This window comes from Cherax quadricarinatus, unplaced genomic scaffold (genome assembly GCF_038502225.1).
Source record: "Cherax quadricarinatus isolate ZL_2023a unplaced genomic scaffold, ASM3850222v1 Contig606, whole genome shotgun sequence".
Lineage (NCBI taxonomy): Eukaryota > Metazoa > Arthropoda > Malacostraca > Decapoda > Parastacidae > Cherax > Cherax quadricarinatus.
Genome location: NW_027195632.1, coordinates 67,369 through 82,500, shown reverse-complemented (window position 1 = coordinate 82,500; position 15,132 = coordinate 67,369). Strand labels below are relative to the sequence as shown.

Genomic DNA, 15,132 nt, shown 5'->3' with positions numbered 1-15,132 from the left:
ATCACAGGTTCCCACTCTGACACCTAGCCACGTACCATGACTCGCTGCTGTCTTCCTGACAAGTATTCCCTGACCCATTGTAGTGCCTTCCCTGTTATCCCTGCTTGGTCCTCCAGTTTTTGCACTAATCTCTTGTGTGGAACTGTGTCAAACGCCTTCTTGCAGTCCAAGAAAATGCAATCCACCCACCCCTCTCTCTCTTGTCTTACTGCTGTCACCATGTCATAGAACTCCAGTAGGTTTGTGACACAGGATTTCCCGTCCCTGAAACCATGCTGGCTGCTGTTGATGAGATCATTCCTTTCTAGGTGTTCCACCACTCTTCTCCTGATAATCTTCTCCATGATTTTGCATACTATACATGTCAGTGACACTGGTCTGTAGTTTAGTGCTTGAGTGTGTGTGTTTGTGTGTGTACGTACTCATCTATTTGTGGTTGCAAGGGTCGAGTTTCAGTTCCTAGCCCTGCCTCTTCGCTGGTCGTTACTAGGTCCACTCTTCCTGCTCTAAGAGCTTTATCGTACCTCTTCTTAAAGTTATGTACGCATCCTGCCTCCACTACATCACTCTCCAGATTGTTCCACTTCCTGACAACTCTGTGCCTGAAGAATACTTCCTAACATCCCTGTGACTCATCCGAGTTTTCATCTTCCAGCTGTGACCCCTTGTTGCTGTGTCCCATCTCTGGAACATTCTGTCACTATCTACCTTGTTAATTCCCTCCAGTATTTTACATGTTATCATGTTTTCCCTATTCCTCCTGTCCTCCAGTGTCGTCAGGTTGATTTCTGTTAACCTCTCTTCGTAGGACATGCCCCTTAGCTCCGGGACTAGTCTTGATGCAAACCTTTGCGCTTTCTCTAGTTTCCTTACGTGCTTGGCTAGGTGTGGGTTCCAAACTGGTGCTGCATACTCCAATACAGGCCGAACGTACACGGTGTGCAGGGTCCTGAACGATTCCTTATTGAGATGTCGGAATGCTCTTCTTAGGTTTGCTAGGTGCCCGTATGCTGCAGTAGTTATTTGGTTGATGTGCACCTCAGATGTGCCCGGTGTATAAATACTCCAGGAACCAGTTGCTGGACCAGGCCTGCAGCCTGTCCAGATCCCTTTGTAGTTCTGCCTGGTCCTCGTCCGATTGAATTCTTCTCATCAACTTCACATCTGCAAACAGGGACACTTCTGAGTCTATTCCTTCCTTCTTGTCGTTCACAAATACCAGAAACAGCACCGGTCCTAGGACTGATCGCTGTGGAACCCCGCTCAGTACAGGTGCCCACTCTGACACCTCGCCACGTACCATGGCTCGCTGTTGTCTTCCTAAAGTATTTCCTGATCCCGTGCAGTGCCTTCCCTGTTATCCCTGCCTGATCCTCCAGTTTTTGCACTAACTCTTGTGTGGAACTGTGTCAAACGCCTACTTACAATCCCAAAAAAAACGAAATCTACCCATCCCTCTCTCGCTTGTCTGACTGCCGTCACCCTGTCATGGAACTCCAGTAGGTTTGCAATACAGGATTTCCTGTCCCTGAAACCCTTCTGGCTGTCGTTGATAAGCTCATTCCTTTCTAGGTGCTCCATCACTTTTCTAATGACTTTGCATACTATATATGTCAGTGACACTGGTCTGTAGTTTAATGCTTCGTGTCTGTCTCCTTTTTTAAAAGTGTGTGTGTGTGTGTGTGTGTGTGTGTGTGTGTGTGTGTGTGTGTGTGTGTGTGTGTGTGTGTGTGTGTGTGTGTGTGTGTGTGTGTGTGTGTGCGTGCGTGCACGCGCGCGCATGTGTACAACCTAACATGAAGATATTGTTTCCCTTGAGGAAGACACGTCAGAACCAAAAGTTTAAAGCTGACCTGAAGATGCGTTTGCCAGTTACTGCAGAGTCCAACAAAGTTTGCACCTCCGCAGCCTCAACCCGGGACACCTTCCATCCATTTCCTCCGATGCGTCAGTTGTCACAGGTGGCATAATACCTTCCACGTCTACTACATTTTAATCGGGGGAAAGCGGTAAACCCGTAGAGGTCATATAGCGCCCGTGGAATGTGATACATTCGTATTCGATCAAAGCAAGAGGAAGATCAAGCCCAGTTCCTTGGATCAAGAGCCCCTCACCAGCACCGAAGCAAAAATAATGGAATAAGGTAAAATAATACTATGTACACCATTTCAAGATAATATCGACAAAAATGGCATCAATACATACTTAAATATAGGAACCTTCTACTAACTGGGTCATACTACTGTTGAAAGTTTGAAGCCGATATCAAAAATGGTTATAATCATAACTACAATTTTTACAGGGGTGGATTGGTAGGCCAGTGGAAGGCTTCGGTCAGATGACCAAAATCTCCAGCTGCGGGTCATAATATGTAAGTTTATTCTGGTATACACAAATACAGTTACACAGATTATCATACACAGCAGCATATGTGTAGAGAACCTAAGATAACCCAAAAAAGTCAGAGTGACTTATTTCCATTGGGGTCATTTATTTCCTTTATATGACTAAGACCCGCGTCAGGAAACACTTGTCCTGTTTCCTGACGGAGCTGACCTTACCTAACCTCTGAAGGGGATCAGAGGAGCCTGTATCCACCTATCACACGGAAGGAAAATTTGGCAATGACCCACGAGGCATCATGGCTAGGTCACCCACGCATGCAAATGCTCGTAGATTCGTGGTTTTGTCCATGATAAAATACACAAACGTTGAAAATTTAAAACCAATCTACCAAGGCGTTCCCGAGTAATACACGAACATTTATGAGAACGTTAAGAAAAAAAAAAAAGAATCGTATCTTTACTTTTTTGAAAAATTATTTTCTCATTTACATCTACCTGCCCATCTGGAGGGTGTCCGGGGGTCAACGCCCCCGCGGCCCAGTCCTTGCCCAGGCCCTACATTAATGTAATAAATAATATTTGATTTTGAGTTTTTAAATTCCTATTTCATAAATTTGGCCAGAAAATGGCAAATTGGCACCCACAGCCCAAAATTAATGCAATGCTTCCAATAAAGATACAAAGGTATTTAGGGTTTGAAGCCGATCAGATGAGTCATTCTCCAGTTATGGCACGGTTTCCAACAATTCCACATTTTAATATTTTTCATCAACAAATTTGCCTGCACACAAACAAAATTTAATAGGTGCCATCCTGGCACCTATTAATGTTATTTAACAGGAATAAAATGATCCAACTCATTCCAGGAAGCTGGTAATGGGTTCAGTAACTTTAGTGACAGGGCACGTGAACATGACAACTGTTCTCACAATTTGGTCCTCGTTACCGTACACAAGCGTTTGAAATTTGAAGCCGATTGGATGAGGCGTTCTCGAGCAAAAAAAAAAAAAATCAAGGATGAAGAAAAAAATTAAGTAACCTCTTAAAAGGAACCCCTTTGGGGATAAATAATAATAATAATAATAATAATAATAATAATAATAATAATAATAATAATAATAATAATAATAATAATAATATTATTATTATTATTATTATTATTATTATTAGAGATATAATGTGATCCTTTATTGACTACGTTTCGCCCACACAGTGGACTTTATCAACTCACTAACTTCTTCATTGTTATCCTACATAGCAACCAACCTACCATAAAGGTGGCAGCAAAGCAGTAGCTAAGAACTATAGACCAATACCTTTAACGTCCCACATCATAAAAATCTTTGAAAAAGTTCTAAGAAGCAGGATAACAACCACCTGGACTCCCAACACAGGGCAACGTGGTTCAGGGCAGGTCGCTCCTGCCTCTCGCAAATACTGGACCACTATGATATGGTCTTGGGTGCACTGGAAAACAAACATAATGCAGATGTATACACAGATTTTGCAAAATTCTTTGACAAGTGCGATCATGGTGTAATAGCACACAAAATACATGCTAAAGGGATAACTGGCAAAGTAGGCAGATGGATCTTCAACTGTCTAACCAAACGAACACAAAGAGTAGTGGTAAACAGAATTGGAAGCGGCCATAGTAAAGAGCTCTGTTCCACAAGGCACAATACTCGCCCCTGAACTATAACTATAAATGAAATTGAAAGAAACCCAAACTATTTCTTTTCTTATGCCAAATCAAAGTCTAGAACAACATCCAGTATTAGGCCCCCTACTTAAACGGAATGGGTCTTACACAGATGACAGCCAGGAAATGAGTGAGCTACTCAAGTCCCAATATGACTCGGATTTTAGCGAGCCACTAACCAGACTGAGAGTCGAAGACCTAAATGATTTTTTTATGAGCGAGACAGAACTTGGTAGACATACACACCTATCTTGATATTATCCTGACGCCAAATGACTTCGAAAAGGCGATAAATGACATGCCCATGCACTCTGCCCCAGGCCCAGACTCATGGAACTCTTGTGTTCATCAAGAACTGAAAGAAGCCCCTATGACGTGCTTTTAACATCCTGTGGAGAAGGAGCATGGACACTGGGGTCGTCCTACAGTTACTAAAAACAACAGACATAGCTCTACTCCACAAAGGGGGCAGTAAAGCAACAGCAAAAGAACTACAAACCGATAGCGCTAACATCCCATATAATAAAAAGCTTTGAAAGGGTTCTAAGAAGCAAGATCACCACCCATCTAGATGCCCATCAGTTACACATCCCAGGGCAGCATGGGTTTAGAGCAGGTCGCTCCTGTCTGTCCCAGCTACTGGACCACTATGACAAGGTCCTGGATACTCTAGAAGACAAACAAAATGCAGATGTAATATACACAGATTTTGCAAAAGCCTTTGACAAGTGTGACCATGGTGAAATAGGGCACAAAATGCGTGATAAAGGAATAACAGGAAAATTCGGTAGATGGATCTATAATTTCCTAACAAATAGAACGCAATGAGTAGTAGTCAACAGAATAAAGTGAGGCGGCTACGGTTAAAAGCTCTGTTCCACAAGGCACAGTACTCATTCCCATCTTGTTCCTCATCCTCATATCGGACATAGACAGGGATATAAGCCACAGCGCAGTGTCCTCCCTTGCAGATGACACCCGAATTTGCACTGAAGACACTGCAAGACTCCAGGCGTACATCAACCAAATCTTTAAATGGGCTACAGAAAACAATATGAAGTTCAATGATGAGAAATTTCAGTTACTCTGATATGGAAAACGTGAGGAAATTAAAACTTCATCAGAGTATAAAACAAATTCCAACCACACAATAGAGCGAAAAACTAATTTAAAAGACCTGGGGGTGATCATGTCAGAGGATCTCACCTTCAAGGATCAAAATATTGTATCAATCGCATCTGCTGGAAAAATGACAGGATCGATAATGAGAACCTTCAAATCCAGGGAGGCCAAGCCCATGATGACACTCTTCAGGTCGCTTGTTCTATCTAGGCTGGAATATTGCTGCACCTTTCAAGGCAGGTGAAATTGCTGACCTAGAAAATGGACAGAGAACCTTCACGACACGCATAACTGCGATAAACCACCTCAGTTACTGGAAACGCTTGAAGTTCCTAAACCTGTATTCCCTAGAACGCAGGAGAGTGAGATACATGATTAAATACACCTGGAAAATCCTAGAGGGACTAGTACCAAACTTGCACACAAAAATCACACCCTACGAAAGCAAAAGACTCGGCAGACGGTGCAACATCCCCCCCACTGAAAAACAGAGGTGTCACTAGCACAATAAGAGACAACACAATTAGTGTCAGGGGCCCAAGACTGTTCAACTGCCTCCCAGCATACATCAGGGGGGATTACCAATAGACCCCTGGCTGTCTTCAAGCAGGCAGTGGACAGGCACCTAAAGTCAGCACCTGACGAGCCGGGTTGTGGTTCGTACGATGGATTACGTGCGGCCATCAGTAACAGCCTGGTTGATCAGGCCCTGATCCATCATGAGGCCTGGTCACAGACCGAGCCGCGGGGGCGTTGACCCCCGGAACTCTCTCCGGGTATACTCCAGGTATCCTGTTCCTCATCCTCATATCAGACACAGAGATGTAAACCATAGCACCGTATCGTCCATTGTAGACAATACTAGGATCTGCATGAGAGTATCATCCATTGAGGACACGGCAAATCTCCAAGATATAGGTTAGGTAAGGTTCATCAGGAAACAGGACAAGTGTTTCTTGACGCGGGTCTTAGTCAAATGATGACCCGCCGTTGGAGTTTTTGGTCATCCGACCAAAGACGTAGAATTAGGGGGGATATGATTGAGGTGTATAAATGGAAGACAGGAATAAATAAAGGGGATGTAAATAGTGTGCTGAAAATATCTAGCCTAGACAGGACTCGCAGCAATGGTTTTAAGTTGGAAAAATTCAGATTCAGGAAGGATATAGGAAAGTACTGGTTTGGTAATAGAGTTGTGGATGAGTGGAACAAACTCCCAAGTACCGTTATAGAGGCCAGAACGTTGTGTAGCTTTAAAAATAGGTTGGATAAATACATGAGTAGATGTGGGTGGGTGTGAGTTAGACCTGATAGCTTGTGCTACCAGGTCGGTTGCCGTGTTCCTCCCTTAAGTCAATGTGACCTGTTGTTAGGTTACCTGGAGGTTATTCCGGGGATCAACGCCCCCGCGGCCCGGTCCACGACCAGGCCTCCCGATGGATCAGGGCCTGATCAACTAGGCTGTTACTGCTGGCCGCACGCAGTCCGACGTACGAGCCACAGCCCGGCTGATCCGGCACTGACTTTAGGTATCTGTCCAGCTCTCTCTTGAAGGCAGCCAGGGGTTTATTGGCAATTCCCTTAATGCTTGATGGGAGGCTGTTGAACAGTTTTGGGCCCCGGACACTTATGGTGTTTTCTCTTAGTGTACCAATGGCGCCCCTACTTTTTATTGGCGGCATTTTGCATCGCCTGCCCAGTCTTTTACTTTCGTAGGGAGTGATTTCTGTGTGCAGATTTGGGACCATTCCTTCCAAGATTTTCCAAGTGTAGATTATGATATATCTCTCCCTCCTGCGTTCCAACGAGTACAAGTCAAGTGCTTTCAAGCGTTCCCAGTAGTTAAGGTGCTTGACAGAACTTATACGTGCAGTAAAGGATCTCTGTACACTCTCTAGATCTGCGATTTCACCTGCTTTGTATGGAGATGTTAATGTACAACAGTATTCCAGCCTAGAGAGAACAAGTGATTTGAAAAGGATCATCATGGGCTTGGCATCTCTCGTTTTGAAAGTTCTCATTATCCATCCTATCATTTTCTTTGCACGTGCGATCGTGGCACTGTTGTGATCCTTGAAAGTGAGATCCTCAGACATTACTACTCCCAGGTCCCTTACATTATTTTTCCGCTCTATTGTATGGCCGGAGTCAGTAGTATACTCTGTTCTAGTTATTATCTCCTCCAGTTTTCCATAACGGAGTAGTTGGAATTTGTCCTCATTGAACATCATATTGTTTACCGTCGCCCACTGGAAAACTTTGTTTATATCTTCTTGGAGGTTAACCGCGTCCTCAGCAGATGACAGCCTCATGCAGATCCTAGTATCATCCGCAAAGGATGATACGGTGCTGTGGTGTATATCTCGAAATAAAGATACCTAACTGTTGCATATGTGTCTTACCTAACAACCTGTCGGTATTTTATACCATTTTAATGTTCAATGTGACCTGACCTGACTAGGTTGGGTGCATTGGCTTAAGCCGGTAGGAGACTTGGACCTGCCTCGCATGGGCCAGTAGGCCTGCTGCAGTGTTCCTTCGTTCTTATGTTTATAAAAAGGTTGACCTGAAGGGACGTAACTCAGCACTAAGTTACTCACTTGGCCACCCAATTCTCCGCTTGTGACGCTGTAAATAGGCTATTTGGCGGAGCCTCCTCTTCCTCGCAGCATCATCGGCCGTCTCGCTGGTCATCTTCCAGACGCAGATTCACAAAAAAGACCACGAAGACGGGTTCTGGGGTTTAACACGTTCTGCATCACCTGACACTCTCAACTTAAGGATCACTGACACTACAAATATATTTTTTTTGGCTATTTTTGCTGTTAGATTATTCACTCTTGTATCTAAGATTCCTTGCTCTCTTAAACGCACAAGCACTTCGAAGCACGCTGACAAGGGCTCTAAAGCACGTGGATAGCGAATTAAATTAATATTTTCAGCTGTAGAGAACCACACTGTGGTCTAGACTGGTCTCAGCTGGGCTGTGTTCACTGCTCTCCCTCTCACACCATTTCCTAGCTGTGGTGCCACAACTGGGATTTCCCTGTCTATTTTTGAACATCTTCAGACTGGGACTGCTGCAGGTGAATAATCTCGTTACGTGTAACTGGCGGTTTATTACGCTAGTGTGCATATTTAGTAGTGTCGACGGTATACTGTGAGTAGGTAAATCGCCTGGTGATGCCTTGTGGCATTATGTGACTCGTGTAGCAGCAGTGAGTTGCCAACGACTGGTACTCAATCATTGTATTATCATTTGTTGTTTGCTACTCGCTATGAATTTCTCTCTCAAGGCACCAGCATTCTACCTCACGCAGTTGTGACTTACTGTTTTCAACCCGTATATTGACCACCAGACACCCTGCTATCCTACAGGACCTGACGGGAGGTTATGTTAGCCTGGTATACCAACGTTGATTGTATGCTTCCTTAAGCTATATCAGTTGCTAGTACGGTAGAACGGGTTTTCGGGCTTCATAATATTTTGTGGTGTAACAATAAACAAAGCCTTAAAGGTGAGTGTTGTTTACAAGCAACAAGTATACTTTAAACCTTCCAAAGTGGGAGGGACAGTCTCGTACACACTGGTGGGAACACTGGCAACTTGATGTGGTAAGCCTCTTATGGAAAACCTTATTTATCACCATGACGAGTTCCCGTGTTTATATGACTGAGTCATCGTAGGTAAAATAAGATTTTCAAATTATTACCTAGGAGGGTTAATTACCCAGGGTTACTTAAAACTAATATGGCTTATTTCCACTGGATCCTTTTTTAATTAAGATTTAAATAAGATATTGACTTGTCATTTTGTCTGATTTTCTTAGGTTATCCTAGGTAATCTACACATATGCTGCTGTGTGTGACAGCTTATGTAACTGTATTTATGCGTACCTATACCTGAATAAACTTACTTATTAATCTTCCCCAGGATGCGACCCACAACACTCTGCTAACACCCAGGTACCTACTTACTGCTAAGCATTTCCACTTTTATTTTAATGTATTCATGTTTGTTGTTCTCTCCTAGTGGCGTATTATTATTATTATTATTATAATTAAGGGGGAGCGCTAAACCCGTATGGTTATACAGCGCCTGGGGGGGGGGATGTGGAAAGCATTCAGGCTTAATTCGGGGAACTGGAGCACAGATCCAATTCCCTAAATCAAGAGCCCCTCACCAACATCAAGGAACTCCTAGTGGCGTAGAGACGGGTACGGAAGGAAAATCGCAATTTGTTTTGTAGTGTAACATATCGTGTCGTAAAGAATGGAAGTGAAATAGTCAGGTGGACATGACACCTTCCCAGGAAGGTAAACCGGGGGTCAGCAGCTGGTGGAGGCAAGGAAGATGGATAACTAGTGAGGGAATGGTGGTGGGTAAGGGAATGTAGGTAAACAATCTTCATTTCTTCCCCCTCCTATCTCTCTCACACACACACAAACCTGGAGGGGCCATGACTCAACCCCACCCCTACAGCCACAACTCTGTGAGTGTACATACACGCACGCACGCACTAGTGACGAATATTAACTAACGCATCACACACAAAACAGGACAAGTGTTGACATGTGCCTCTGTCACACAATTACTAATTACAAATGGTAGTGACTGACCAGTTAAATCAAACTTAGACTTAACCTGTGTTAACTGGTGACCGTTCTCTTAGTTGTGCTGAGAAGGGCCATAGCTCCTGGCCCAGCATGCTATTATAGACTGGTTTCAGAGATTATTGGCCTTCAAGGTCCACTCATATCTACTCTTGAAACTGTGTATGTTCTTTGCCTCCCCATCCTGAGACTGAGAAAGGTGGCTGGTGGCTGATGCTTCGGTGATCTGTTGATCGAAGGAATGAGAGCTACCCTTCCCTTCTTCGGATCAAACCTGATTACTTCCCATTCTCAGGGTGATTTATGACACCTATGCATAATAATAATAATAATAATAATAATAATAATAATAATAATAATAATAATAATAATAATAATAATCCCTTATTCACAAGTCTCTGAATTTCTTTTTTTTTATCTTTCTTGAGCTCTCACTTTCTCTTTTCCTCATTAGATAATCTCTCTTCGTCCATTTCTAACCGTAATTAAACTGGAGTTAGAGGTGGGAAAACTTACATTTTATTTAAAAGAATAAAATATTAAATTTTATTACATCTTCCAACGTCTGGGAATTTCATGTCTCATCACGTTATGTTTTTTCTTCTTAATACTTCTACAAACATTAAGGCTAAGAGTACACATCATCAGTACACAAAACCTTTGTTAAGAGCGTTAGTGAACCTTGCTGGGTATTGTAGCTCGACAAGGGGTGTGAATCGCTGAAATCCTAGTTTAGAAAGAATGTTACGTGTGACGTACGTGCACATTCCTGGGCAACGTGAGTTTAAACAGGTCGCTCTTGCCTTTCGCAGTTGTTGGACCATTACGACATGGTCTTCGGTGCGCTGGAAGACACTCAAAATGGAGATGAAGTATACACAGATTTTGCAAAAGCCTACGACAAGTCTGATCATGGTGTAATAGCACATAAGATGCGTACAAAAGGAGTAACTGAACGAGTAGGCAAATTAATTTTTAATTTTCTAACGAGCCAGACCCAAAAAGTAACAGTCAGTCAAGTCAAATTTGAGGCTGCTACAGTGTAAAGCTCTGTTCCTCAAGGCCTAGTACTTGCCTTCACCCATCTTCATTCTAATATTCGATATAGTCACTTAAGTCATAGCATTGTATCATCCTTTACAGACAAGGCATCCACTTAGAAGATAGCAAATCTACAAGCTGATATAACCCAGGTCTTCCAGTGGGACTCAGAAAATAATATAATTCTCGACGAGGACAAATTTCAGGTTCCTCGCTATGGAAAAACTTGAAATATGAAAAAAAAGGAATACCACAAACCACTTAGCATAGTGAAAGAGAGATGAGAGATACTTTGTGATATCGTACAATGATCTTACGATCAAGGATCATGGAACTGTCGCTATTACAACCGCAAGGAAATAGATAGGCCAGATAGCTAGAACCTTGAAAGTAAGAGATGCCAAGCCAGTGTTGATGCTGTTTTTAGTTCCGAAAGTTTTTCTATTCCCAGAGCCCGGCCATGGGCCAGGCTTATCTAGTACTTGCCTGGTCAACCTGGCTGTTGCCGCTGGTGGGACGTTAACCCACATATCCTTGACCTCATGAAAGGAATTGAATCTGAACTACTCTTCCTCAGATCGAACCTGGATGCATCCTGTTTCCCCGCTCCTATATGATCCATGCGGATTTATTGCTTCCCCCTAATTACAATATGTAAACTCTTTGCAACTGTTCCCTGCTGTTCCCCTAGCGATAAGCAGGTACCTGAGTGTTGGCTGACTGCTGTGGGTTGCATCCTGGGAAAGGATAAGACGGTCCTTAATATAAATAAGCCAGATACAGTGGCCTTACTGGGCTATCCCACGTTACTGATCCCACGGGTTAATAGTCAATTATACAAATATTTTGTGGAGTCGTTAAAAATTAAAATAATTGTTTAACGTAATCTAGTCGATTGATATGTCTGTTTAGGTACAGGTACACATAAGTACAGTTATACAAATTTAGATGATTCCAATTATCATACATAGTAATATAAGGACTTCCACTGATACCTTCTGCCTTGCCTCAGAGAATTTACCCTCAATCCTGTTGCTGTCTTGCAACATTGCATAGCTCCTGACGACGCACTCGAGTGCGACAGATCTTGAGATAAAGATTTCCATCCCCATGTGGCTTGTTTTACATTGTTAAGTTCACTTGTTTTGCATAGTAACGTGTAAATTACCTACCTAACAACATAATGACTAACAACATAATGACTAACAACATAATGACTAACAACATGACTAACAACATGACTAACAACATTACCAACAATATGACTAACAACATTACCAACAATATGACTAACAACATTACCAACAATATGACTAACAACATGACTAACATTACTAACAACATGACTAACAACATGACTAACAACATGACTAACAACATTACTAACAACATTACTAACAACATGACTAACAACATGACTAACAACATTACTAACAATATGACTAACAACATTACTAACAACATTACTAACAACATTACTAACAACATGACTAACAACATTACTAACAACATTACTAACAACATGACTAACAACATTACTAACAACATTACTAACAACATGACTAACAACATGACTAACAACATGACTAACAACATGACTAACAACATTACTAACAACATGACTAACATTACTAACAACATGACTAACAACATGACTAACAACATTACTAACAACATGACTAACAACATTACTAACATTACTAACAACATTACTAACAACATGACTAACAACATGACTAACAACATTACTAACAACATGACTAACAACATTACTAACAACATTACTAACAACATGACTAACAACATTACTAACAACATTACTAACAACATTACTAACAACATGACTAACAACATTACTAACAACATGACTAACAACATGACTAACAACATTACTAACAACATGACTAACAACATTACTAACAACATTACTAACAACATGACTAACAACATTACTAACAACATTACTAACAACATTACTAACAACATTACTAACATTACTAACAACATTACTAACAACATTACTAACAACATGACTAACAACATTACTAACAACATGACTAACAACATGACTAACAACATTACTAACAACATGACTAACAACATGACTAACAACATGACTAACAACATTACTAACAACATGACTAACAACATGACTAACAACATGACTAACAACATGACTAACAACATTACTAACAACATGACTAACAACATGACTAACAACATGACTAACAACATGACTAACAACATGACTAACAACATGACTAACAACATTACTAACAACATGACTAACAACATGACTAACAACATGACTAACAACATGACTAACAACATGACTAACAACATGACTAACAACATTACTAACAATATGACTAACAACATGACTAACAACATGACTAACAATATGACTAACAACATGACTAACAACATTACTAACAACATGACTAACAACATTACTAACAATATGACTAACAACATGACTAACAACATGCTTATTGGAGAAGCCAGACACAAAGGCTCCAGAATCAGAGAAAAATAAATTAATGTACAATTGTTATGGATTCCATCACACACTGAATTATTCCTTGATGATAAAGTTGATAAGTTGGTCCAAGAAAGTTCCCTGAAGGAGAATGTAGAATATAACTTTGGTATATCTGTGTCTAGCATTAGGAATAATATTAGGAGAGAAGTAAATAATGAAAGTGAACGTTATAGAAACGCAGTTAGAAGCCTGAGTAGATCTATCACTAACTATGATAACATGAATGTTGATAAGAATGTTAGTGGAACAACTTGTAATGTGAACACTGACTGATATTGTAGTAGCCAGACTTATACTTGGTTACTAGTACTTCTGACAGTCTGACAGACTGACTGATATTGTAGTAGCCAGACTTATACTTGGTTACTAGTACTTCTGACAGTCTGACAGTCTGACAGTCTGACTGATATTGTAGTAGCCAGACTTATACTTGGTTACTAGTACTCCTGACAGTCTGACTGATATTGTAGTAGCCAGACTTATACTTGGTTACTAGTACTTCTGACAGTCTGACAGTCTGACTGATATTGTAGTAGCCAGACTTATACTTGGTTACTAGTACTTCTGACAGTCTGACAGTCTGACTGATATTGTAGTAGCCAGACTTATACTTGGTTACTAGTACTTCTGACAGTCTGCCAGACTGACTGATGTTGTAGTAGCCAGACTTATACTTGGTTACTAGTACTTCTGACAGTCTGACTGATATTGTAGTAGCCAGACTTATACTTGGTTACTAGTACTTCTGACAGTCTGACAGTCTGACTAATATTGTAGTAGCCAGACTTATACTTGGTTACTAGTACTTCTGACAGTCTGACAGTCTGACTGATATTGTAGTAGCCAGACTTATACTTAGTTACTAGTACTTCTGACAGTCTGACAGACTGACTGATATTGTAGTAGCCAGACTTATACTTGGTTACTAGTACTTCTGACAGTCTGACAGTCTGACAGTCTGACTGATATTGTAGTAGCCAGACTTATACTTGGTTACTAGTACTTCTGACAGTCTGACAGACTGACTGATATTGTAGTAGCCAGACTTATACTTGGTTACTAGTACTTCTGACAGTCTGACAGTCTGACTGATATTGTAGTAGCCAGACTTATACTTGGTTACTAGTACTTCTGACAGTCTGACAGTCTGACTGATATTGTAGTAGCCAGACTTATACTTGGTTACTAGTACTTCTGACAGTCTGACAGTCTGACTGATGTTGTAGTAGCCAGACTTATACTTGGTTACTAGTACTTCTGACAGTCTGACTGATATTGTAGTAGCCAGACTTATACTTGGTTACTAGTACTTCTGACAGTCTGACAGTCTGACTGATATTGTAGTAGCCAGACTTATACTTGGTTACTAGTACTTCTGACAGTCTGACAGTCTGACTGATATTGTAGTAGCCAGACTTATACTTGGTTACTAGTACTTCTGACAGTCTGACAGTCTGACTGGTGTTGTAGTAGCCAGACTTATACTTGGTTACTAGTACTTCTGACAGTCTGACAGTCTGACTGATATTGTAGTAGCCAGACTTATACTTGGTTACTAGTACTTCTGACAGTCTGACAGTCTGACTGATGATGTAGTAGCCAGACTTATACTTGGTTACTAGTACTTCTGACAGTCTGACTGATATTGTAGTAGCCAGACTTATACTTGGTTACTAGTACTTCTGACAGTCTGACAGACTGACTGATATTGTAGTAGCCAGACTTATACTTGGTTACTAGTACTTCTGACAGTCTGACTGATATTG

General features: G+C 41.4%; 1 protein-coding gene across 2 annotated transcripts in view; it reads right to left on the bottom strand.

Moving 5' to 3' along the window:
* The window catches only part of LOC128688477 (phospholipid phosphatase 1-like), a 90,028-nt gene that overhangs the window by 41,825 nt on the left and 33,071 nt on the right, over positions 1-15,132 (bottom strand). The window contains exon 1 of one of the 2 annotated variants that reach the window (XM_070080559.1): positions 7,770-8,313. The exons of the other annotated variant lie outside the window; for it this stretch is intronic. Within the exon in view, the coding sequence (XP_069936660.1) occupies positions 7,770-7,863 (94 nt within the window). The 5' untranslated portion in view covers positions 7,864-8,313. Of the gene's footprint in view, positions 1-7,769; positions 8,314-15,132 lie in introns of those variants that run through there. 2 annotated transcript variants of the gene reach the window in all.